Genomic DNA, 27,683 nt, shown 5'->3' on the forward strand with positions numbered 1-27,683 from the left:
AGTTTGAGGGCCAGATGGTGACTGCATGAACCATGGAGCACTGATGTGCACACTTCAGTGGGAATTTGCCATCTAGCTGCTGCAGTTTGAAGCTAGCTTTGAACTGCATTAAATGGTCTGTGTAGATGGGGACCAAGTCTGATACAGGAAGTCCTTTATGCCTCGACATGCTGTGATGCATTTCTGCTTTGCAGGCTAACTACTTTGGCGCTCACCTCCATCCGGCCACCTGCATACTTGTTCTTAGCAGCCCAGTTCTCTCCAATGAGTCCCGCAGCCTCCTGTGTGTCCTTGCTTGCAGGGTCACCTTCTTCCTCCGTGTGGCATTCGGCCGCTCCCTGCTTGGGAGGGGAACAGGGAGCGTCTCTACCTGGCCGGTTGCCTTACCTTGGCTCCGTTGCAAAAGCAAGGCCCATCCCTCCCTCCTTCCCTCCCATTGCCTGGCACAGCATAGAGGGGAGGAGTAGGAGCTGCGGCAAGAAGGAAACCTTCCCCAAAGGACAAGAGTCTCTCTCTCGGCAGCTTTGGACACCCCTGGTTTGGAAGCAGTGGCGCATATGAGCTGGGGTGCAGGTGGCATGGGAAAGGTGTGCTGTTGCTGCCACTAGCCAAGAGCATAGCAGGCCCAGGTGTGCCCAAGGCCTAGGAGAAGAAGCAGGGGCTCCTTTACAGGTAGGAGCTGGGAACTTTCACTCTCTCTGCCCACTTCTTTCCACTTCCCTGGGCTGGCTGCCAACTGGCACACGGCTATTCTGGGCTTCCTTTTATACTTCAAAGGCCTTTCTGCAAGCCAAACAGATGGATACCTTGTAATGGGCAAAGAGGGCAGGGAGAGGGTTTCGGAAAGTGGGTGATCAAATGCCAAAGGCACTCCTTTGCAAACTGCCTTTTTTCCTTCTTAACTCATCTACACTGTCATATATACTCCAGATTATCTGCTTTGAACTGGATTATGTGGCAGTGTAAGACTCATATGATCCAGTTCAAAGCAGATAATGTGGATAATCTGCTTTGATAACCTGGATTATAGGACAGTGTCGCTCCAGCTTTAGTTATCTAGATAAGATTGTGTGCAGTCTGGCTAGTTGGATACTCCGAGAACCATCATGCATTTTCAACCGTGATTGGGATACTTCCATTCTACCACTTTGGCATGCTGAATAGGAAATAGTAAAGGTAAAAATTTCCCCTGACATTAAGTCTAGTTATGTCTGACACCTCCAAAGTCATTGGCCAGCATGACTGCATGGAGCACCATTGCCTTCTCGCGGAAGCAGTACCTATTGATCTACTCACATTTGCATGTTTTCGGGCTGCTAGGTTGGCAGAAGCTGGGGCTAACAGCGGAAGCTCACCCCCACTCCCTGGATTTGAACTGCCAACCTTTCAGTCAGCAGCTTCAGCAGCCCAGCAATTTAACCCGCTGCACCCCCCCCCCCCCCCGAAATAGCAGGTGTTTATTCCTTTCTCTTCATTAAAAAATGACACTGTAGAGTTATGGTCGTGTAACACCACTTTAACTGTCCTGGCTTAATGCGATGGAATCCTATGAAGTGAAAAGAGAAAGCTAAATAATTGAGTAGAGTGATCCTCTCCCCAATTTCTCCCAGGAATGGTGTCTGGTTCCTGTGGGTGCAGCTACACTGTAAAATAAATGCATTAGAACACCACTTTAATCCCCATGGCTCAAAGGTACAGAATCCTGGGAGCTGCGGTATTGTAAGGTCTTTAGCTATTTTGAGCCTCTTTGTGGAAACAAAAAAATGGGGTATAAATAAACATAATACTAGTAGCCTTATCTACCAAAGAGTGCTAGAACTGAAGTCCATAGCACTGAATGGTGGCAGTTAAAGTGGTGTGAAACTCCATTTATTCTACAGTATCAATGCAACATACTTCAAATTCTCAGAACAGAAAGTGATGCATAATGTAAGTACATTATGTGGACTTGAAGATACAGCTTACACCACACTTTTGGATTTGCTTGGAGTAAGAACATTTGGCATATACGAAGTAGCTTAAATAAATATATGTGTTGTAGATCAACCTGAGGCTGATGGGTTCACTGATGATTTTGTGGGATTTCCTGTGGGATTTCCTGGGGCATGAAGTGATGAAGATTCAAGGGAGGAAAATTATGGTACTCTCTGTGGGAAACCTGACTCAGAAAGTGCAGGGCTTCAAGGTCAGTCAGAAGAGCCAGAAACTGCAACATTACATAAGGAGTCGGGTGAAGAACTAAGTGATACGGAAGGCTCCCAGAGAAAACACCTGGAGCTACAGAGAACAACAAAAGTTCTCATTTACAGATCAGAGCAGAAAATAAGCAGCGCTGGTCAGAGCGATTATGTGGGAAAGTTGTGGAGAAAATTCATGGGAAAAGGAATGCTTTCATGGGTGTCCATTAAATAGTAAGTTGTTTACTTAAGGGGTACTTCAGGCAATGTAGAGTTTGAGTGGTTTTGGATTTATGTATCCTGCAAGTTTTCTATGTTCTTGTTTTTGTATTCCTGCTCAAGTTACAAAGTATACCTTTTTGCTTGTGGACTTAAGTTGTAGTTCTGATTTTTTTTGGCTATTCCTGGACTGTGTGTTTTTGGATCTGTGTGAAACATTTGGATTACTGATTGGTTATCACTTATTGCTATACCTTTTTTTTGGATTATACATCTTCTTTCTTTATTTCTGTGTTTTTATAATAAACTGCTTATATTCTGGACTCTTGTGTGGTGCTGTGGCCATAGATATTTCCAGGCCTGGGGTTCAACAATATGGAACTGCAAGAAGCTGCTATAAGATTACAGTTTTGGATTTGGTATCAGAAAGTCTAATCACTTAAATATCTTGCTGGTTGAACTTGAGTCAATTACAATAAACTTACAGCAGAAATGCATATCTTGCCTTGAGCGGCTTGCTCCCTCCCTCCCCGCTCCCTCTCTCTTTTCTTTTCTTTCTCTCATGCCTTCTCAGTGACATCACAGAGGGCCACTTCACCTCACCTAGCCAATTTTTCACCTAGTCCCAGCCAATCTAGTGACATCACAGAAGATCGTTTCAGCTAGCAATAGCTTTGGTGATACGAAAATGCATACTTTGATTTTTACATATATAGAAGATTGATTCTCTGTCCAAAACAGGAACATCATGATATTATGATAATATTATATGGAAACATACATTTAAAAAGCAAGCCTAAAATCCAACATTTGTTAAAAACGGATCAGAGACACACTTCGGCAAGCATTCCTTATGTGTGTCCTTTTTGGACCAGTGTTTGATAGCTGCATTCTGCCAAGTGGCATTGCGTATTGTTGTGCATTGCGATTTTGGTATTAACTGACTGCAGGAGAGTACAGTAATGCAGCAATCTATAATGCAGATTTGGTTGTAGAATATTGCGATTATGTAGCAAAGTAGCACAGCATAACCAAGGTACATCTCCCAGCGTATGACATTATGCCAAGGCTTATTATACGCAAGATCTTGGCGATAATTGAAAACATTCTTTAAAAAGATTAAAACAATTTTAAAAGCCAGTCTTACAAGCAAGAGATGAAAAGCTGCACATCCCCTGGAAGCTCAACATGGATTTCCTTCAGATAAACTAAACTTGAGGTGCTTCGCTGAAATCTTTTCCTACAAATCCTAGATATGTGGTTTTCGCTATTCAGTTGTGAAAGATGAAGAACTCTGCATATGGCCAAGGGCCCTTCCATACAACCCTGTATCCCAGGATATAAAGGCGAAAATCTCACATTATCTGAGTGTGGACTCATATAATGCAGTTCAAAGCAGATATTGTGGGATTTTCTTGATATCCTGGGATATAGGGCTGTGAAGGGCCCTAAGAGAGCTTAGGACCCTTCACAGAAAGGGCATCTGTGGCAAAAAGCCTCATTTTTGCTGTAAGTGGATATAAATCCTGGCCAAACCTGGTTATTTTTATCTGTACTGTGTAGCATATTGTGCTTGGAACAGTGTGTAAAAATACAATTTAATTAAGTAAAAGATAGCTGAATAAAGGACACACAGTTGTGAATGATGGATAAAAGCATACCCAATAAAACTTTGATACTTGTGTTTAACAGGCAAGATGGCAATTCAGTCTGAAACTACTAATATATATATATATATATATATATATATATATATATATATATATATTAAAAAAGCCACGATTGAACTCAAGAAACCTTGAAAGGAGACCTTTTAGCCCAATGCAATATCTTCGGGGAACTGTTGATTAGTATTCAAACTTTTGGAAAATATAAATCTCCATAACCTTTTGGGAAATGGGATTCATAACCTTTTGGAAAAACCACTGAACACAGGAAAGGCATAACCTTCTTAGAAGGCACAACCTTTTGAAAAATTATGTTCACCAGCATTCATGCAAGGCAACTAGAGGTCCTTTCATACAGCCCTATATCCCAGAATATCAAGGCAGGAAATCCCATATTATCTGAGTGTGGTCTCAGATAACCCAGTTCAAAGCAGATATTGTAGGGTTTTCAGCCTTGATATTCTGGGATATAGGGCTGTGTGGATATAGGGCGCTCAGTCTCTCAGCTGTTAAACTGATGTACCTAGTTATGTCTTTGAACTGTTAGGGACAAAGAAATGCCAATGTACAAAAACATACATTCAGTAGAGTTTTGGAAGTACTTCTTTCGTTACCAAAAAACATCTACTCATCCTTAAAATATATTTGCCTTTAAGTCATGCTCTCAAGAGACAAAATAAATGGTCTTCTTCAAAAATAACAGAGTTGGTTTTTCTCACAAAACTTCATGTGTACAATATATATATTCATAGGCACTTTGCTTATGAATCCAGTTACAATAGGATTTAAAGTAGTTTCACTGTGTAGGTAACACCAGGCCTCCTCCTTAGAAACAATAGTCCATAGTCCAATGGAGTCTTCAAGCATACATCTTACTGAAATCTAAACTGTACTCATTGCTGCTGATGTAAACACACATTTCTCTACATGGCTTCTGCTCTCTTCTATCGCCACTGAAGTCTAAAGCAAAACTGTTCCAAATTGGGGTTTGAGTCCTGAACATGCCTAGTTCTGATCACATGGTCTGCAGCTCCTCCCACAACAAAGAGATTAGGTAAAATTGCAAACCAATACACGCATACAATACAGTAAGCAATATTATACATAACAAATAACTAGTGGAAGCATGAGAAGGTTGCTATTTCCAACATAAACTAGGACTCAAATACATTTAGTGTAAGTGGAAAACATTGGGTCTACACTGTAGAATTTGTAAATTTTGATACCGCCATGGCTCGATGCTATCAAATCATGGGAGTTGTAATATTAAAAGGTTTTTAGCTTTCTCTGAGAAACTTCCATGACTCCATAGTATCACACTATGGCAACTAAAGTGGTTTCAAACTGTATTAATTCTACAGTGTGTAAATGAACCTCTAGATGTTTGCTTGAGGCTAAACCCACCCCTGCAAACCATTATTTATTAGACAGACCAGAATTAGAAACCATAGTCCACCAATGCATTCCACAATCTGGTTTATCAAAATAATGTTTCACTGTTACATCTGAACCAAGAAATAGGGCTTTTCTTCCAAACTGCCCATCCTGAAATAGGAGCTGACAGAAGAGTGGAAGAAAAGAAGACCTCAAATGGAAAAAAACCCTCAAATGATGATTCGTTTGTCATTTGCAAGACAATTTAAGGCATTAAGAATAAACTCTGATGTTGCCCACAACATGTGGCTCAAGGGCCATAGTTTGCCCCTCCTGGGCTCATGTGATCTCTCCTTAAGTACAACTAGTAACTAAAGGTGCAGAGCCTGGTCAAGTTACTTTAAAAAGTTAAACATAGATTCCTCCAGCCAGAATGACGCCAAATTCAATCTTTTCAATCTTGGTTTGGGTCACCCACAAAGAGAGTTTCATGCTTGATCAAGGATGATTGACCTAAATAATCTCTTCTCTGTCCCTTGGGATAAGCTCTTGAGGCAAAGCAGAATACCATTGTAATTTATGAATAGTTTTTCATAAATTGACGTAGACACATTTGCAAATGAAGTTTCTATTTTTGGAAAAAACAAAGATCCCTAGCTGGAGCTGCTGGGAAACACACTCTCCCTTATATTATAGTATGGTTTTAGTTTGGATGGGATTGCTCACCGTTCATAGCTCAAATGCCATCCCATGGGTAGAGAGGCTTGCTCTGTTGTGAAATAATGACTTTTCAAGTAGACTCAGAAAACCCAGGGCCCTTCCACACAGCCCTGTAACCCAGAATATCAAGGCAGAAAATCCCACATTATCTGCTTTCAACTGGGTTATCAAATAATGTGGGATTTTCTGCCTTGATATTATGGGATATAGGGATGTGTGGAAGGACCCTCAGACATTATAACCATATGGAGAGCTTTGTGGAGTAAGAAGAGGGATTGAAATAGGAGCATGAATGATTGACCTTGTTCATGGTTAAGGGTTGAGCCAGAAACCAAAAGCTCCTGAGCTTTGCTTGCAAGATCTGCAAGATTGAAGGGTTGCTTGTAGGCTGTTTAGCCTTTCTCCATTATTTACCTTTCCCTTTCCTTTTTCCTTTGTGTGATTGTTGTTGTTTATTCGTTCAGTCACTTCCAACTCTTCGTGACCTTATCTACCAGCCACGCCAGAGCTCCCTGTCGGCCGTCACCACCCCCAGCTCCTTCAAGGTCAGTCCAGTCACTTCAAGGATGCCATCCATCCATCTTGCCCTTGGTCGGCCCCTCTTCCTGAAAGGGTTAACAGAACTTAGAAGTGTTCAAAATGCTGAAATGCAAACCTAATGAGAGGCTTGTCCCTCTCCTCTGGCCTGCAGAAGACCAAAAGCCAAGAGGAGATAATGTATCTAGAAGACACAAGATGCTCTATAGTTAAGTACGCCCAGGGAGTACCCAGGGTGGGTTAACACCCAAAATGCTTATCTGTAACAATAATGTGTGTGTTTACGTAGTTTGTAGAGGGTTATCAGTTAGAGACACTGAAGTGGCAAAATATGAGAAAAACATGTTTTTGAATGTTTGATCCGATAAGAGAGGTGTGTGCCCATGACACAGCGAAAAGACATGTATATAAGGAGACTGAAAGATCCAAATGTCAGAGACAGCCTTCTTTGAAGACACTGGTCTTGGCTGTTTCTCCCTGTGTGGCCACACTTGAATAAAGATTTTGCTTCACCTACGGAGACTGCTTGCTTTCTGTCACCAGCCTTGGGGTGCCTAACTAAAGGGGTACCCTTCATTCCTTTTTCCTTCCATTTTCCCCAGCATAATTGTCTTCTCTAAGCTTTCCTGTCTTCTCATGATGTGGCCAAAGGACTTCATCTTTGCCTCTAATATCCTTCCCTCCAGTGAGCAGTCAGGCTTTCTTTCCTGAAATATGGACTAGTGTGATAGCAAAAGAGAAGTGCTTTCAATTGTTCTTCTTCCTGGAGAGAAGTGACTTGTGGAATGCAACAGAATTTTGTTTGGTTCAGTGTTTTTTGACTCCTTTGTAAATAACTTGGGGCTCTTCCACACAGCCATATAACCCAGAATATCAAGGCAGATAATCTACAATATCTGTTTGAACTGGATTATCTGAGTCCACACTACCATATAATCCAGTTCAATGTGGATTTTATACAGCTATGTGGAAGGGGCCTTGGATGAAGGAATAGAGGGCAGGCTCATTAAAACTTCAGATGTCCAGGGTGAGAGAAATAACTCTTGTCTGCCTGAGGCAAGTGTGGATGTTGCAACTGGCCACCTTGATTAGCATTTAATGGCCTTGCAGCTTCAAAGCCTGGCTGATTGCTGCCTGGAGATCCTTTGTTGGGAGGGGTTAGTTGGCTCTGATTGATTCTTGTCTGGAGTCCCCTGTTTTCTAACTGTTGCTCTTTATTTACTGTTCTGATTTTAGAGGTTTTTTAAAAAATACTGGTAGCCAGATTTTGTTCATTTTCATGGATTTCTCTTTTCTGTTGAAATTGTCCACATGCTTGTGGATTTCACAGACAACACAGAGAAGTCATCAAAATCCACAAGCTCGTGGATAATTTCAACATAAAGGAGGAAACCATGAAAATTCTCAAAATCTGGGTACCAGTATTAAAAACTCTAAAATCAGGACAGTAAATGAAGAGCAACACTCAAAGAACAGGGGAAGTCCTGGCATGAAATAATCAGAGCCAGCTAACACCTCCCAACAAAGGATTCCCCCAGGTGGCAACCAACCAGGCTTTGAAGTTGCAAGGCCATTAAATGTTAATCAAGGTAGTCAACTGAAACATTCACACATACCTTAAGAAGACAAGAGTTCTTTCTCCCACCCTGGACATTCCACAGATATATAAACCTCATTTGCCTAATTTCCACAGACCTCACAACCTCTGAGGATGCCTACCATAGATGTAGATGAAATGTCAGGAAAGAATGCTTCTGGAAAATGACCACATATGCCGGAAAACTCACAGCAACCAAGTGGCACTAAGGTTAGGGATTTGGGTTAGCTCTGGGGCACAATACTCTGATATTGCAGTTGGATTATTTAGTTGGTGTAGACAACCCCTGAATCATCCTGGCCTCCTATGAAGGGAGAGGCTGCCGCTTTGGAGCTTGGGTACCTGTATCCACCCATTCCCAGCTGCTGCCAGGGTTCTTTGCATCAGTGCAAAGGTATGTATTTGTGCTATACCTTTCTGAACTGAAACAGCAATCTGCAGGAGAGAAAGGTGATGGATACATGCGTCTGGAACCTTTATGGCTTTGTAGGGAAGGCAGGGAGTGGAGGCCCCACATCACAATTCAAGAGTCTTTTGTTGTATAAGCTCTAGCAGCTGCATTTACAACAAGCTGGGGGGGGGGGGGGGGGCAATCTCCAAGGATTGAAGATGAGCTTTCCCCAGCCACAGCAGCAACATACAACCTGGAAATACTCTTCATGTGTGTTATAGCAGAAACCACTGTAAATGCAACTCTAGCAAGAATGATAGTACAATAGAGTCTCACTTATCCACCATGAACAGCCCAGTGTTGGATAAGTGAAAATGTTGGATAATAAGGCAGGATTAAGGAAAAACCGATTAAGTTATGATTTTACAATTAAGCACCAAAACATAATGTTTTACAACAAATTGACAGAAAAAACATCTCCACTGAAGCTTTCTTATCAATCCTTGTTTCCACAACAAGCCATGCTTCCCCCCCCCCCCCCAAAAAAAAATCAAATTATCACAAGGACAGAAAGTAAGCTGAAACCTTCTGAAGAGAGTCACAGGCACCAAAAGAAACACCACATTTGTTATCCAGTGCAAAAACATAAGTATATATTGGGCTGGAGTTATACTTTAAAATGTATTTGTTCCGACTTACATACAATTCAACTTTTGAACAAACCTACAGAATGTATTGTCGAAGGCTTTCATGGCCAGAATAATTGGGTTGTTGTAAGTTTTTCAGGCTGTATGGCTGTGTTCCATACAGCCTGAAAAACTTTGTTGTTGTTCATTCGTTCAGTCGTCTCCGACTCTTCGTGACCTCATGGACCAGCCCACGCCAGAGCTCCCTGTCGGCTGTCACCACCCCCAGCTCCTTCAAGGTCAGTCCAGTCACTTCAAGGATGCCATCCATCTATCTTGCCCTTGGTCGGCCCCTCTTCCTTTTGCCTTCCACTTTCCCCAGCATCATTGTCTTCTCTAGGCTTTGCTGTCTCCTCATGATGTGGCCAAAGTACTTCAACTTAGTCTCTAGTATCCTTCCCTCCAGTGAGCAGTCGGGCTTTATTTCCTGGAGGATGGACTGGTTGGATCTTCTCGCAGTCCAAGGCACTCTCAGAAAAACTTACAACAACCCAATTATTCTGGCCATGAATAATGACCTTTCACCTGCATCTATGGCAGGCATCTTCAGAGGTTGTGAGGTTTGTTGGAAACTGGGATTTATATATCTGTGGAATGTCTAGGGTGGGAGAAAGAACTCTTGTCTGTTGGAGGTAGGTGTGAATGTTTTAATTGGCCACCTTGATTAGCATTTAATGGCATAGCAATTTTCAAGGTATGGCTTCTTACTGTCTGGGGGAATCCTTTGTTGAGAGGTGATTAGCTGTCCCTGTTTGTTTCTTGTCTGGAGTTCCCCTGTTTTTGAATGTTGTTCTTTAATGACTGTTATGATTTTAGAGATTTTTTTTAAATACTGGTAGCCAGATTTTGTTCATTATGTTCATAACCTGGGAAGTGCCTGTACTCCAAAAATTGTTTACCCCCTTCTCTCTCCCCTTAAATTCTGGAAGGCCAGCTAGAAGAGACTTTGCTTTTCTAGTTCTGTGTGGGCTGCCCCATTCTAAGCTTATTTTCTCACCCTGTGTTCACAGACCAGGGGAATCCTCCTGCCAAGCTGGTGCCAAAGGAGGAGGTCACATCCAGTTCCAAGAATAGCACAGGGTTTTTTATGCCTGGAGAAGCCCTTGGTGAAGACCCAGGCGTTTGGAGAGGGGAGGCACCGACTGTTTCCCACCCTGCCCCCTCTGTCCTATTCCCATCAAAGCCGAAGGGAGGCTGGACAGGGAACGCCGCTTAGAGAAGACGAGGATGAGCTATTCTGGGTGCTATTATGGGAAAGCCTGGTGCAAGACACAACAAGTGCATTCCTCCCGGGCTGCTGCCAGGCTCCCTGGGAACCGGCTGCGATGGCTGATGTTGGCCAGGGCCTGGGCTGGACCAACTCCTTTGTCCGAACACATCCCCATTTTCAGACCAGGAAAGGTTACGCTCTGCTTTTCATGGCACCGGCTTAAGGCTCCCATCGCCACAGGGCCATGACCCCTTGTCCCAGCCGGAGGGATAGGCAACTGGAGATGTTGACCTTGCTTGGCATGTTATTAAAGGGAAATGAGCTTCTCTTCGAAAGAAATGGAACAGAGACAGGGCAACGGAAACAGTCCTGTGCCCCATGTTCTCTGAAAGTCTCTCTGAACAGAACTCCATAGAAGAGCCTGGAAGCAAAGCATTATAAGTATAATCGATTCTCAGTTAACCAAAAATCAAGCAACTGGGGAAGAAAACCCCTACAGAAATAATAATAATAGTAATAACAACAACAACAACAACAACAATAATAATTGCAAAGACTCTAGCACAAGCCAGTAAAGGTGCTCCTAGTGGTGATCAGCACACTGGGCGCAGCGTAAGGACCTTGGCGTGCACTTAAACACAATTGGCGCTGACAAAATTACCACATGCCAGCTGCAAAAGGGCACCTTACTGGGATCTGCACGCATTATTCGCCGATACATCATACAGTCCTAGACACTTGGGAAGTGTCTGACGTGTGATCCAATACAACAGCCAGCAGAGTGATCTCGTTTGCTATGGACTCATCTACACTGCCAGATAACCTGGGTTATCTGGCAGTGTAGAAGGTGCCTGAGAGTCTACTACAGTTGTAATTTAACAAGGTCTTTCCCTTTTCTACATTTATCCAGTGTCTACCAATCCCCATAGGTGCAAATTAACTCAGCCTGGATTCTCACTGCCATATAATGCAATTTGAATTTGGCACATAAATGATCAGATTTTTCGATTGCCAAGTCCTTTGTTTTGGTTTCTCAGGGCTTGTGTCCAGATGACAAGTTCCCCTGGTGTGGCTTGATTGGTGATGCATCTATGCCAGGGGTCCTCAAACTTTTTAAACAGAGGGCCAGGTCACAGTCCCTCAAACTGTTGGGAGTCCAGATTATAATTTGAAAAAAACATGAACGAATCCCTATGCACGCTGCACATGTCTTATTTGTAGTGCAAAAAAACTTAAAAACAATACAATAATTAAAATGAAGAACAATTTTAACAAATATAAACTTATTAGTATTTCAATGGGAAGTGTGGGCCTGCTTTTGCCTGGTGAGATAGGATTGTTGTTGTTGTTGCATGCTTTCAAGTCGTTTCAGACTTAGGTTGACCCTGAGCGAGGGTTGGGTAAATGACCTTGGAGGGCCTTATCCAGCCCTCAGGCCTTAGTTTGAAGACCTCTGATCTATGCTGTAGAATGAATCAAGTTTGATGCTACTTGAACTGCCGTGGCTTTGGATTTGTGGGAGTTGTCTGTTTACAAGGTCTGTAGCCTTCTCTGCCAAAAAGTACTGGTGCATCACCAAATGACAACTCCAGTGATTCCATAGAACTCAGCTATGGCAGTTCAAGTGGTGTCAGACTGCATTCATTCTACATTGTAAATGTACTCTGGGACTCAACTAAAAACTTTGTATTTTTGGTCCTTGGAAGGGCAAATCTTCTACCCTTTCTCTCCTCCCAGCGAGGCAGTTCTGGCAGGCCTGTGCCGGCAAGCGGGGCAGGCGCTGTGTGTGCCGTGGAGCAGAAAGAATAGGCTGTGACATTCCCGTAGCTTAGAGACCGTTAGTCCCTTTCAGCGTCCCAGCTCCATTTGAATAAAAATCAGTCTCCAGCCCCACTTGCCCACACGAAGAGAGGGGGGTTGGGAAGAGCCGGGTTATTTTTACCCGTTGCCAGTTACGTTCGCACGGCCGGAGTTCTCACGCCGGCTGGACAGCAGCAAATGGGGACACCTCTGAGGGGCAAGAGGGGACTTCCTTAGTGATTTGTAGGTCCAGGAATGGAGAGAAGCCACACACACTCTCTGCGAAATCCCACTTGCCTCATGTCCCAACTTGAAGAGGGAGATGAAGCAGCACCAGACAAGACCTTGGGAGCCCCAACTTGGATGTGAGTATAAGACTGAAAGGACTGAGTTGGCTCCCTCTATATGTCTCTAAACTCTATCTCTGTCTCTCTCTTATCTGTTTTTCCAATCACACTGTTGCCCAAGCAAGACAGAATGAAATTTCAGCTACTAAGAGTATATATTAAGATAACTGAGATACTTTCTGTTCCTCGAAGGATGTGTATGTGTTGCATCATAAGTTTCCTGCTATTCATGGTGGGAGGAATGACAGGATCTTCTAGGGTCATAGGGTGGATGGTGTTTGTTTTAAGGCTTGTGGGTTTGATTGGGTTTTTAAAATGGGAATGGTTAATATGGGAAATCTGTGGTCTGACCATAGGCAAGTAGGTGGAGTGAAACTGGGTACAATAGCTCTCTTTGTGGGCCATGTGTTGCTAAGGACTGTGTTCTTTCAGATTTGCAGCTTCCCACATGTTCAAGGTTCTCCCAAAACATAGGGAAACCCTTTTTTCACGTGATCTTTATTTACTCACAACTTGAGGCGCATCTACACCAATGGTTCCCAACCTGTGGTCTATGGACCACCAGTGGTCTGCAAGGATGAAAATATTGTCCGCGTCATCACACTTACTGCACCGTTGCCTTGAAACCATTAGGCAACGAGAGCAACTGGTCTCGTGAAAGCCTTGTGCTGAGGCAACACGAATGTCGGGAGGGGAGAGGCTGACTACCAACGAAAGATTACTACTACCACATCAGCTCTAAATTATTAAATATGGTTTTCTGTGTGCGAGCAGATGGCAACTACTGGATGGCATATGTTCTGTGTCAGAAATTAGAGCTGATGTGGTTTATCCAATGCAATTTTCTGAATCAGTGCCCCAAATAACCAAACCGAACCTAACGTTGACCAAAAACAGATTTGTAACTCTTTTGGTTCTAATGTTGGAGAGTGGTCAAAGTGGTCCCTGGTCAAGTGGTCCCAGATCAAAGTGGTCCCTGGTCAAGTGGTCTGGAGTCTAAAAAAAGGTTGGGTACTACTGATCTACACTGCCAAATTAATGTAGCTTTGCACCATTGTAGTTTCTGTGGCCCATGCTATGGAGTCATAGGAGCTGTAGGTTTAGAAGGTCTTGAGCCTTCTGTACCACAGAGTGCTGGTGCCTCAATAAACGACATCTTCCAGGATAATGGGACCATGACAGTTAAAGTAGCATCAAACTGTATTAATTCTACAACGTAGAGGCACCCTAGTCTAATATGGACCCCTTCCTTTTTCCACTATTCCCCCATCCCACCCCATCAGCTTTTCAAATAAATCCATAGTTAAATATTACCCTCAAAATGAATTGCCCACACCTTAATTTATCCAGATGGGGTCACCTCCAGTGCATGCAGATTATAAATGTACTAATTGGCTTGGGCAGTTATTCTGAACTAGGAAATAAATCTGTCACGTGAAGCTGGCAAATCTTGCTATCTAAACTGAATCAGAGATGACAAACTTTCCATTGAGTTTCTTGAGACTCCTGCCTTCCAGAGGGCCTATTTCATTTCAGTTCCAGGACATTGCCCCAATAGCCCATTCCAACCATACTACGTGTGGCCTCTTCTCACCCTATTATCACAATTCACCCTCTGTAATCAGAAGATATAGACAAGAAGGAGTTTTATGCCTATTAATGTGTGCTGGTCTCTCCAGGTTTGGGGAACGGGGGAGGGGGGGGTTGAGGCAGTCGGGCTCCCCATCAGGAGGTAGCAAACACTGAATAGGTCAAAGACATGGTACAATTATTTGTTGAATGACAAAGAGATAAGGAGAGATTATGTCAATCCCATTGGCTGTTAAATAGGGGACGCTGATTAATCTGGCAACTTGTATTTTGAGACAGCTGTCTATAAATCTTCCTGTAGTTCACCAGTATTCTTTCCTGGTGACGTACGTAGGGCCTTATCACACTAGGGCTGAAAGAGGAGGCAGAGTATGCATCCCATCTGAAATCCTGTGACTGTCTCCTGCATAATCCTGCAGCTTGTAGTTTAGTGACACCCAGAACCTCTCTGGCTGAGCATTTTAAGGGCCCTGCCCTAAACTACAAATCATTGAATCTCCAGCCAACGTGAGCCAGGAACCTAGCTGTAAAAGTTTTCAACCAATCAAAGGCTGGTGCGGGTGCTTTAGATAGCTGTCAAATGTGAATATGCTTCTTGGCAGGGGTTTAGACTGGATGGCCTACGAGGTCTCTTCCAACTCTATGATTCTATGTTCTGTATTTTGCATTGGGTTAAGTAGAGCCTCCAGTGGTGCAGTGAGTTAAACCCTTGTGCCAGCAGGACTGCTGACCAAAAGGTTGGCGGTTCAGATCCAGAGACCTGGGTGAGCTCCCATCTGTCAGCTCCAGCTTCTCATGCGGGAACATGAGAGAACACCCACAGAATGGTAAAACATCCAGGTGTCCCCCTGGGCAACATCCTTGCAGACAGCCAATTCTCTCACACCAGTAGCGACTTGCAGTTTCTCAAGTCGCTCCTGACACGAAGAAGAAAAAAATGGGCTAGGTCAGATTTTTGAGAGCACAGATTTTATTCTCACCTCCTTAGAGGCCCAAAAGATTAGCCCTCTGCTCTTGTTGCCTTCAAACACAATTTGTGTCTTAATCTGGCTTTTGGAGTAGCGAAGTGCACTGGGCTCTGAACCCCAACCTACAATCTTAGCGGACAGCTGAAATTACTCATCTATACAAGGAACTAGCATTTGTATTTTCCAAATATTTGGGCATAATACCAATAATAATATTGGTTTATTACATATTACAATAATATTGGTTTATTACATATTGGCTTCTCTTATCTGGATTGTTGACTTGTTATGACCAGTCCTGGACTGGCTGGTGTTCACTCTCTTGTTTCACTTATTCATTGTGTTGATAACTTGGGACTTCCTGGGCTGAATTCAATACTCAATAACTCTTACACCCCAACCACCTGGTTCCTTGGTCACTTGCTGACTAGAGCATAGGACACATAGGTTGTCTTTGGTGATCTGGTATTTTTCCTTTTCAGAGATGTGAAAGCTGGAGTTGGGGAGCACACTGAGTCAAGAGTAGGAGGATAGGAATGAGAACACTTGGGAAGGGAAAATGTTCTTTTTTTTTCATTATAGAGGACTCCCCCTCCCCCCAACCACATTTCATCTTCCAGTGAGACACCAAGATAACATTGGGGAAACAATTTTGTATGTAATATGTTTTTTTAAACAGAATAATATAGTTTTGAAATGAATTATTGTATTGTCAAAGGCTTTCTTGGCCGGAATCACTGGGTTGTTGTAGGGTTTTTTTGGGCTATATGGCCATGTTCTAAAGGCATTCTCTCCTGACATTTCACCTGCATCTATGGCAAGCATCCTCAGAGGTAGTAATCACCTCTCAACAAAAGTTTGCTCAAGGCACTGTCAGGCCATTATATGCTAATCAAGGTTGTCAGTTGAAACATTCACACCTAGCTCCAGCAGACAAGAGACCTTTGTCCCACCCCGGTCATTCCACAGATATATAAACCCTTTGTCCTCGTTCCAACAGACCTCACTACCTCTGAGGATGCTTGCCATAGATGCAGGCGAAATGTCAGGAGAGAATGCCTTTAGAACATGGCCATATAGCCCGAAAAAACCTACAACAACCCAATTGTTTTATTTACACTGCATAATGTGAAGATTTCTAGACGAGACAGCCTGCTGCTTTCGAGGCAGGTAATTTCCAAGTATATTACAGATATGCAAAATGTATTTCTGTACCTGAGAAGATGATATCCTCCAATTGTCCAATTTGGCAGAGACAATCCTGAGTAATGCTCCAGTCTCACTTTTGACCCTTCCAAACAGCCATATAACCCAGAATATCAAGGCAGAAAATCCCACAATATCTGCTTTGAACTGGATTATCTGAGTCCACATCACCATATATTCCAGTTCAAAGCAGATAATATGGGATTTTATTCAGCTGTGTGGAAGGGGCCTTTATAGCTGCTTTAAAAATATCCCAGTTTCTCTCTCCTTGTAAGGCCCTTCTGCGCTTCATATAAAACCCAGATTATCTGTTTAAACTGGATTATACGACAGCGTAGATTTATATAATCCAGTTCAAAGCAGATAATGTGGATTATCTGCTGTGATAATCTGGATTATGTGGCAATGTAGAAGGGGGCCCAGTAGGACCAGGCAAAAACAAACGCCTGCAGCCTTTCCTTGCTTTGTGATTCACATTGCTGACTTTTGCAATCTTAATCCTATGACGATATGGTTATGCCATACATGTCCCAGTTCTCATTTGTGAAATATTGGAAGATAGGTCAGATCCATGTGCTTCCTAAGGACCCTTCTACACTGCTATATAATTCAGATTATCAAAGGAGATAATATTTGAACTGGATTATATGGCAGTAAAGACCAGGTGTTTTGGATTTCAGTTCTGGGAGTTGAAGTCCAAACACCTGGAGGGCCGATGTTTGCCCATGCTTGGTGTAGACTCGTATAATCCAGTTCAAAGCAGATAATTTGGATTTTATATGGAAGTGTAGAAAGGGGCCTAGAACTGGCTGCATCAGTTTGCTTTCTCAGTGTTTCCTCCCAGTTTGGGTATATTTATAATGCTGGTGTATATTCTATAGAGATATTGACAAGCTGGAATGTGTCCAGAGGAGGGTGATTAAGATGATCAAGGGTCTGGAGAACAAGTCCTATGAGGAGCGGCTTAAAGAGTTGGGCATGTTTAGCCTGCAAGAAGAGAAGGCTGAGAGGAGACATGATAGCCATGTATAAATATGTGAGAGGAGCAAGCTTGTTTTCTGCTGCCCTGGAGACTAGGATGCAGAACAATGGCTTCAAACTACAAGAAAGGAGATTCCATCTGAACATGAGGAAGAACTTCCTGACTGTGAGAGCTGTTCAGCAGTGGGACTCTCTGCCCTGGAGTGTGGTGGAGGCTCCTTCTTTGGAAGCTTTTAAACAGAGACTGGATGGCCATCTGTTGGGGGTGCTTTGAATGCAATATTCCTGCTTCTTGGCAGGGGGTTAGACTGGATGGCCCATGAGGTCTCTTCCAACTCTATGATTCTATGGCATCTATTTATTTGAAGCACTAGTCCTGCATGCGTCTATGCAGGCAGAAGCTTCTCTAAATAAAGTGGGTCCTTTTCAGTGAATCATAGAATTGTAGAATCACTGAATTGGAAGAGACCTCCTGAGCCATCAGGTCCAGAAGCAGGAAAACTGCATTCAAAGCACCAGTGAAAATGCACTGGATTGCGTCTTCATTAAAATTATAAACAGTACAAATTTCAATGGTGATTAGGATGCCAAGAATGTATTTTATGTTCAAGGTGTAATGAAAAAAAGATATAGTTGATAAGAAAGTATTGCAGATATTTCTGCCATCCCTCTCCCTGAGTTTTTAGTGGGATTGTTTCTCTAGCATGTCGGAATTTCCAGGAAATTTTTATCTTGTGATTAGCAGAAAGACACAACAATTCAGAGGTTTTCCTCGCTGAAACATAAGCCCTTGACTGACATTGCCGTTTTCTCAGTTATGGGGGAAGGAGCACAATGGGTTAAACCCTTATGCCGGCAGAACTGAAGACCAACATATTGGAGGTTCGAATCCAGGGAGAGTGCGAATGAGCTCCCTCTGTCAGCTCCAGCTCCCCATGCAGGGACATGAGAGAAGCCTCCCACAAGGATGGTAAAACATCAAAACATCTGGGCGTCCCCTGGGCAACGTTCTTGTAGATGGCCAATTCTCTCACACCAAAAGCGACTTGCAGTTTCTCAAGTTGCTCCTGACATGCATGATGATGATGATGATGATGCCATGGGGAAAGTATAGTAGGAGAACTTTTAGATTTTGAGCTAGAACTCCATACTTTCTTCCTTTTTTCCCTCTTTCCAGGTTGAAAACCTTGATGTTGCCAATGCCACTGCTGCTCTACTTGCTTCTCTGGGGTAAGTGCTGATGCCAATGTTTCCCTTTGGGATTTGAGCTGTTACTATAAATGAGCATCTCCCAGATGTGCAAGCCTTTATATAGATTTTCCCGCTGTTCTGTCTTGGGGGACTTAGTCAGTCTATTATAGCTGCTCATTAAATAGAGACTAGGAATAGGTTCATGGACTCTGGAAGAGGGGGAGTTCTTATAGGGCTTGAGTGGATCCCCAGATAAAGCTGGCTCTACACTGTGGAATTAATGCAGTTTGGTCCCTTGCTGTTTAAGGAAGGACTACAGTTGAGAAGTGGAGTCCCTTTCTGCACTACCATATATTGTAGTTTTCCAACTTTTAAATTTTATGATGATAGGTTGCTGTGAATTTTCCGGGCTGTATGGCCATGTTCCAGAAGCATTCTCTTCTGACGTTTATGATGATACTTATATTATGTTAAGCATCATCCAGGATCAACCTCTATAGTAATTTCTGGGACATCGAATCATAGAATCCTAGAGTTGGAAGAGATTTCGTGGGCTATCCAGTCCAACCCCCTGCCAAGAAGCAGGAAAATCGCATTCGAAGCATCCTCGACAGATGGCCATCCAGCCTCTATTTAAAAGCCTCAAAAGAAGGAGCTTCCACCACACTTTGGGGCAGAGAGTTCCACTGCTTGAGAGCTCTCACCATTAGAAAGTTCTTCCTAATGTTCAAGTGGAATCTCCTTTGCTGTAATTTGGAGCCATTGTTCGTCGTCCTAGTCTCCTAGTCTATTTTCTGCCCGAGTGTCAGTGCTTCACCAAACTACAAATCCCGTTATTCCATAGACAAGTAAAAAGTAGCACCAAACTGCATTAATTCTATAATGTAGATATACCGTTAGGCATTCCTAGAGAAAACATTTAATCAAATCCACAAAAGTCAAACTGCAAATTTGGATGACTGAGTATACAGGCAGTCCCTGAGTTACAAACATCTGACTTATAAGCAACTCATAGTTAAGAACGGGGATGAGACAACAGGAAGTGAGAGAAATCTACCCTTTGGAAGGGAAATTAATTCCTGGAAGAGTTACCATGGGGAAAAGGTGTCTCCACTGAAATTTTATCTCCAATCCTGTTTCCACAACAACCACATTCTTCAAAATCTAATTATAACAGGGACAGAAAATGGGGTGAAATCTTCTGAACAGGGGCACAGACTACAAAATAAACACCACAGGGATGTTAGCCCTTCCCTATGTTATCCAAAGCATATATATTCGGCTGGAGTTACACTTTAAAATGTGCCTGTTTTGACTTACAGACAAATTCAACTTAAGAACAAACCTACAGAACCTACCATATATACTCGAAGATAAGCCGGGTTTTCAGCTCCCCACTTTTTATTTTTGAGCTGAAAAAGCCTCCCTCGGTATATAATGGGGTCAAGGCTGGGCAGAGGAGCCTGGAGGCAATTGCTTGCAATCTATATAAATAAAAATGTAATGTTCATTTGTGGGATTAACAGAACTCAAAAACCACTGGATTAATTGACACCAAATTTGGACACAATACACCTAGCAGGCCAACGAGTGACCATGACTCATAAAAACACAGCAGAAGAGACTTCAAAAGGAAAAAAAATACATTACAACACATGTGCAAAACTGCATATATAAACACAAACACACATATATAGATACATACACTAGGCTTGGGTGGTGTCATTCGTTAATTTCGCAATTCGTTATTAATTCGTATTTAAATTAGCTTACGATCCGATATTGAGCCATGCAGGAATAGTGTGAGGAGTTAATTAGATTCGAAACAATTTTTCCAATTTATTTCGTAATTATTTTGTTATTATTTCGGAATTGTTTTGTAATTTTTTCGTAATTTTTTCGTAATTATTTTCGCATGTCTGGTGCAAGTTTTATAGTTGTTGTTTGTTTTATCACACCAACAGTCAACAACAGAGGGAGAGGGAAGTTCCCCCTGTCCCATTTGGAGGTTTTGTTAGCATATTGCGCAATCGCGTCCGCCATTAACGAATCGATTCGTAATTATACAAAATTTCGTATATTTCAAAAATTTTAAAAGGAAAATTTCGGAATTATTAAAAAAAACGAAACGCGATGGACCCCTAAAAACGAAACGAGTTTAGAAACAAATTTTTCCGTTGTTACCCAAGCCTAATATACACAAATATATACACACACAAAGCAAATATACACAGACTGGGCCACAGCAACATGTGGCAAGGGACGGCTATATATCTCCTCGTCACCTCCCTTGACAATGTGTTTTCTTTTCCAGTCAAAAGGGAGGGAAGGGAGGAGATATATTTCATGCCCTCCTTGTTTGTATGGCTCCCATTCAGACCTATCCAATTTCCGGGGTTTCTTTTTTTGTTTATGTAAATGTATTAACCTTATATGTGCATTTTTGTTCCCTTGGAAGTTTTCCCCTCATATGTTTGTAGGTCTTTGCAAATCCTATATACATATAGATATCTAGAGATTTCCGTGTACCTGTATACACATAGGTGTGTGTATACATTATTTTTATATGAATTTTCCCCTCATATGTTTGCAAGTCTCTGCAAAGCCTATATAGAGAGAGATGTCTAGATAGATAGATGTGTGTGTGGTGTGTGTGTGTGTGTGTATATATATATATATATATATATATATATATATATATATATGCATGTATATGTGTGTGTGTATATATATATAGAGAGAGAGGGGGGGCTTGTAAATATTGCAGGAGGGAAATGCACATTGAGAGAGAGAGGATTTGAAAATGTTTTAGGGGGAAATGCATATGTGAAATTATATATAATTATACATCTATATCTAGCTCTGCATTGTTTATATAGGCACTGAATGTTTGACTGTTGCTATGTTGGAAGCCGTCCTGAGTCCCCATGGAGAGAGAGGGCGGCATACAAATGAAGTTTTATTATTAATATCAATATTATTATTATTATTGTGAGCCCCTGGTGGCACAGTGGGTTAAACCACTGAGCTGCTGAACTTATTGACCAAAAGGTCGCAGGTTCAAATCCAGGGAGCAGCATGAGCTCCCATTGTCAGCCCCAGCTTCTGCCAACCTAGCAGTTTGAATACATGTAAATGTGAGTAGATCAATAGATACCGCTCCAGCGGGCGCTCCATGCAGTCATGCGGGCCACATGACCTTGGAGGTGTCTACAGACAACGCTGGCTCTTCAGCTTAGAAATAGAGATGAGCACCACCCCCCAGAGTTGGACACGACTGGACTTAATGCCAGGGGAAAACTTTTACCTTTACATTATTATTGTTGTTACGTTATTGTTGATACTATATTGTTATTTGACCCTACCTTTCAATTACAGAGCTAGTTTACTTTTTTTTTATTTGAAATACGGTACATATTCAAAAACATTTGACCTACTGATGCCTCAATTAATGTAATTTTATTGGTATTTATTTTATTTTGAAATTTACTAGTAATTGCTGCATTTCCCACCTTTGGCTTATATTCGAGTCAATATGTTTCCCCAGTTTCTTGTGGTAAAATTAGGTGCCTCGGCTTATATTCGGGTTGGCTTACACTCAAGTATATATGGTATGTTGTTCAAATCTTGGGTACTGCCTGTAAAGAAGGTGACATCATTAATACTTCAAAAATTTTTCCTAGTGTTGCAGTTTTCTGTACTGTCCTTGCTTTTCCTCTGACACTCCACATTCTGCACGTGGCAAATTAAACAGAGTGGTAGCTCACCGACTGCCCGGGATTGACACAAGCCGTTGTAGATCTGTGCCAGTTTTCAAACCCGTTCAGTAAGAACATGCAGGCAGCGACCTGCTTTGACACGTGCAGTGCAAAAGTCATGCCTGGCAGGTCCTTTATGAATGAGACACTGCAGGGGTTGGAAGGAGCCAGGCGTGGCTGAACCTGCCCTGCATCAACGGAGGTTTTCTCAATCCTCTTTCCTGCCCAACCTTCATTATGTCCCCTGCTTACAGCCACCTGTGTGCAGTAGTGTCCAGAAAAGCACTGTTATTACTCCTGTTGGGTAATGGTTCATTGTGTAGTGTCATCACTTGTTAGCTTCCTTGAGACCCTATGGGGAGAAAGATGGCGATAAAATAATAATAATAATAATAATAATAATAACAACAACAACAACAACAATAATAATAATAATAATCTGCACACATTATTTGCTGATACATCACACAGTCCTAGACACTTGAGAAGTGTCCGACGTGTGATCCAATTCAACAGCCAGCAGAGTGTCTGCTGTGGACTCATCTTGTTGTGTTTCAAATAATAATAATAATAATAATAATAATAATAATAATAATAATTAGGTGCATCTACACAGTAAAATAAATGTGTTGTTGGAGGCTTTCATGCCTGGAATCACTGGATTGTTGTGAGTTTTCTGAGTTCTATGGCCATGTTCCTTTGTTGGGAGGTAATTAGCTGGCCCTGATTGTTTCTTGTCTGGAATTCACCTGTTTTTGAGTGTTGTTCTTTATTTGCTGTTATGATTTTAGAGGGTTTTTTAATACGGTAATCACCTCCCAACAAAGGATTCCCCAGGCAGTAAGAAGCCAGACCCTGAAACTGCTAAGCCATTAAAAGCTAATCAAGTTGGCCAATTGAAACATTCACACCTATCTCAAACAGACAAGAGTTCTTTCTTCCACCCTGGACATTCCACAGATATATAAACCTCATTTTCCTAGTTTCCAACAGACCTCACAACCTCTGAGGATGCCTGCCATAGATGTGGGTGAAACGTCAGGAAAGAATGGTTCTGGAACATGGCCATACAGCTCGAAAAATTCTCAACAACCCAAAATTAATGTAGTTTGATGCCACTTTCACTGCCATAGCTCATGGGAGTTGTAGTCTTCCAAGGTCTTTGGCCTTCTCTGTCAAAGAGGGTTGGTGCCTCACGAAACTGCAACTCCCAGGATTCTACAGCATTGAGCCATATCTTTGAAAGTGGTGCCAAACTGCATTAATTCTACAGTGAAGGTGCACACTACAATTTTTTTTAAAAAGTCACTTTGTTATTGACATAAGCATGTAACCATTTCCCCGTGATGATTTTGTTGGCATCAGTTAGCTTTCCTGCTTTGTATCTGTAAAGTCAGAGGAAAAGTTAGTGAATTGATACATCTATGGGACTTTTGAAGGCTTTTAATGGCAGACAGAAGAGTGGACTTCAGTTATCCCATTCTCCCTTTACCCCTCCCTTCTGCTTTGTTGAAATTCATGACTTTTATGTGTCAGGAGAGGTAGCTCTGGTATGTGCCGGGCATGCCTCTGGCCTCATATTTTGGTTAATCATTGGCAAGAGCTTTGGGTGGGGACGGTGAGTCTTGGAAGCTGCTGAATTGGTTTAGGAGCCTCTGAGAAACCCAGTAGAGAGTGGGTGGGCAGTTCTTCTGAGGGTGCATCTACACTGTAGAATTAATGCAGTTTGATACCACTTTAACTTCCATGGCTCAATGTTATAGAATCTTGTGAAATGTAGTTTGATGAGGAACCGGTACTCTTTGGCAGGGAAGGCCAAAGACCTACACTGCCCATGCTTTCATAAGCATTGAACCAGGGCAGTTATAGCGCTATCAAATTGCATTAATACTACAGTGCAAATGCACCCAAGGACTGAACTGGACACAAAGAAGCATGCTTAGGACAGTAGCGGCCCAGTGGAGCACCTTCTGCTAGCCACTATGTGGCTGGCAATGAAATTGCCATGGGCTCCACTCTAGTGTTCTTGCAAAGACATCTAGCTGGGATTCTGTGACATGCACACATTACAAAAACCCAGGCATGTGTGTGCATGTGTTTATTGTATGAGGGTTGAATGAGAAGTAATGCCTCCACCTTCGTTACTTGGGTTTGGATGGGAATATTTTAATAAATCAAACGCAGAAATAATCCTTAGAATGTGCTCTTTAACTTGCTTGAAATTTATCTCTGAGTGATGCAACGATCATCCTGAATCAATCTGTTAACCTTTTGCTTGTGAAGCTCAGTGGTTGCTATCACAGAATGTCCAACTCTTTGTTTGTCACATAAGTCAGATGTTCCCACCTCAACATCTTTAAATTTATTCGCCCAACGACGTACAGTACTCACATCAACACAATCACCATATACAGCTTGCATTCCCTGATGAATCTCCTTTGGGGTGACGCCTTCTGCTGTCAAGAATTCAATGACTGCACGTTGCTTAAGTCGCATTGACCGACCGTCTGCGAGGGGTTCCATACTTCGCACTTTAATAACACAACCATTCAATGCTAAGGCTTCCTGCCAAAATGGAACTGTAGAGGAGAGTCTACTGAACAAGGCAGTACCTGCCACATACCAGTACTGCCATCTGTTGAGGAGTTACAAAGGTGGAGGGATTACTTTTCATTCAACCCTCGTATATACTCATATATAACTCTAGAAACTATAGTCAAAAAGCAGTTCTGGAAACCTGACTTATCAATGGGTCAATGTGAGTAGTACTGTACCTAGGTTCTAATAGAAAAAAAGAAACATCCCTTTTCAGAGTACCACCTGATTTACATATGACTCATAGTTAAGAATGGGGGTGAGATGACAGGAAGTGAGAGAAATCTAACTCTAGGAAGGGAAATTCACTCCTGACAGAATTATCAGATGCCTCCACTGAAGCTTTCTCACCAAAATCCACATTATCTGTTTTGAAATGGATTATATGAGTCTACACTGCCATTTAATCCAATTCAAAGCAGATAATTTGGGTTTTATATGGCAGTGTAGAAAGGGCCTTAGGATCCCTAGGAAGAAAAATTCACTCCTGGAAGAGTTATCGTGGGAAAAAGGTATCCCCATGAAGCTTTATCTCCAACCCTTGTTTCCACAACAAGCCAAGTCTTTCAAAATCACAGGGACAGAAAGTGAGGTGACATCTTCTGAACATGGGCACAGACAGCAAAAAATATATATGGCAATCCTTATGCTATCCAAAGCTACTATATATGTGGGTGTGGTTTGGCTGGAGCTACATTTTAAAAACATACCTGTTCCAACTTAGATACAAATTCAACTTAAAAAGTTATGAACCTATCTTGTTCATAACTTGGGTGCCACTTGTAGTGAAAGGCCTGAGGCTGTTAGGAATTGTGGGAGTTGGAGTCTGAAACACCTGGAGGGTCAAAGTTTGCCCATGCCTAGTATCACTCATATATAAGTCCATCACAAGTATAAGTCAAGATTTTGGAGTTTGATATGTCCCAGTGCTTCTTTTATTTATTTATTTAAAATATTTATATCCCACCCTTCTCACCCCACAGGGGACTCATTACAATGTACATATGCATGGCAAACATTTAATGCCCTAGACACACAACATATATAGACAGACACACGGAGGCTATTTAACTTTCCAGCTTTCATGTGGGTATTCTGGCCACCAGGGGAGATGTCATTTCACCATCCATTTGTGACACTGATGAAGTACTTCCTCATTCTTTGAATGCTTGCTGGAGATTTTTATGGCGTCGTAAATTAGTTAAATTAGCTTCCCCACATAAGCGGTACCCAAATTTCCTGCTTGACAGATGCAACTGTCTATCGGACTGCAAAGGTCAATAGCAAGCTAGACAAATTGGTTGGCTTCAAACTCATGACCTTTTGGTCAGTAGTGATCTTAATGCAGCTGACTCCCAGCCAGCTGCGCCACAATCCTGGTTTTCCAAGGATAGATATACCTTGGATATACCGTAGGCTGTTAGGAATTGTGGGAGTTGAAGTCCAAAACACCCGGAGGGCCAAAGTTTGCCCATGCCTGGTGTATACAGTAATTGCTTTCTGGACTACAACTCCCAAAAGCCCATTCCAACCAGCATAGTCAACGCCCAATTCTTCCAAACTGTAGGATTCTAGGCTATGTTGTCCAAAACGTAACTTTTAAAACTACGCCAAGCCTACAGGTATCTCCACTTTAGCTGAAATTGCACATTATTTGACTTGATCAGCCTCCAGGTTTGTTCGCAAGCCAGCCACTGCTCAGAGAAAGTAGTGATATCCGTGAGAGCTATAGTTTCCTCCATCCTGGTAGGTAAGTAGTGATATCCGTGAGAGCTATAGTTTTCTCCAGCCTGGTGGGTAGCATGAAGAATCCCTTAGCTTTTGCCACTTTCCCCTTGGCATATATGCACCTTTGCCATGTTACTCTGGTTCTGGCACATCCAGACCTCTTTCTGATCTGAAGACTGACGGAGAAGGTCATAGGCAGGTCAGCACCATGTTCTGCCAGAACTAACAAGCACCCTTTGTGCTCAAGTACTAAAAGCTTGGGCATGTGACAGACCTTTTCCTGCTGATGCCGAGGAGCATAAGGTGTAGCAGCAGCAGCAGGAGGAGGGATCCCTTCTTCTCCCAATAGTATGACTGACTCTGTCATTAAGCAGGAGGCAGCTGTCAAAGGCAGTGCATTAGGGGTGTCATCAAGAGTCAGCAAATGCAGGTTGTGGTTCCGTTGGGACCTGAAATGTTTGGGATGTTGTTTTTGGCTTTTTTTTTTTGATGTTAATATATGTACATAACAAGATATCTCAGAGATGCGACCAAAATCTAAATGTGAGGTTCACTTATCTTTCATATACACATATATAACCTGAAAGTAATTTCTACAATTTTAAAAATAATTTTGTTCATTTTGTTGATGTCTATTCAGCCATCAAAAAGCAAAGTGTCATTGTTTCAGGCTAGATCCAAACTGCCGTAGAATAGCCTGGACCTGCATGATATGGTCAGTATAAACACATATAATGCAGTTTGACTGCAGCTAACTGTATTATGAGCCTACACTGGTTCCAAACTGTATTATATAGCAGTGTAGATGGGGCCTTAGACACCCAAGTGGACAATTTTGGCATTTTTCATTCTGTGTTTGTGTTGTGCAAATTTTTGACTTTAGCTCTCTCAATATTCCTTCTTGATATTAATTCTTAGTATTATGTAGCAGCTATTGCATA

At 42.2% G+C, this 27,683-nt stretch overlaps 1 protein-coding gene across 2 annotated transcripts in view; it reads left to right on the forward strand.

The window, feature by feature from the left end:
* The first annotated feature begins 448 nt into the window (after nucleotides 1-448).
* The window catches only part of LOC132769463 (laminin subunit beta-1-like), a 99,408-nt gene continuing 72,173 nt past the window's right edge, over nucleotides 449-27,683 (forward strand). The window contains exons 1-2 of one of the 2 annotated variants that reach the window (XM_060766509.2): nucleotides 449-672; nucleotides 18,648-18,700. In XM_060766509.2, the coding sequence (XP_060622492.2) occupies nucleotides 18,661-18,700 (40 nt within the window). In that variant the 5' untranslated portion in view covers nucleotides 449-672; nucleotides 18,648-18,660. Of the gene's footprint in view, nucleotides 673-12,368; nucleotides 12,744-18,647; nucleotides 18,701-27,683 lie in introns of those variants that run through there. The other variant, XM_060766508.2, reaches the window with a different exon arrangement.

This window comes from Anolis sagrei, chromosome 2 (genome assembly GCF_037176765.1).
Source record: "Anolis sagrei isolate rAnoSag1 chromosome 2, rAnoSag1.mat, whole genome shotgun sequence".
Lineage (NCBI taxonomy): Eukaryota > Metazoa > Chordata > Lepidosauria > Squamata > Dactyloidae > Anolis > Anolis sagrei.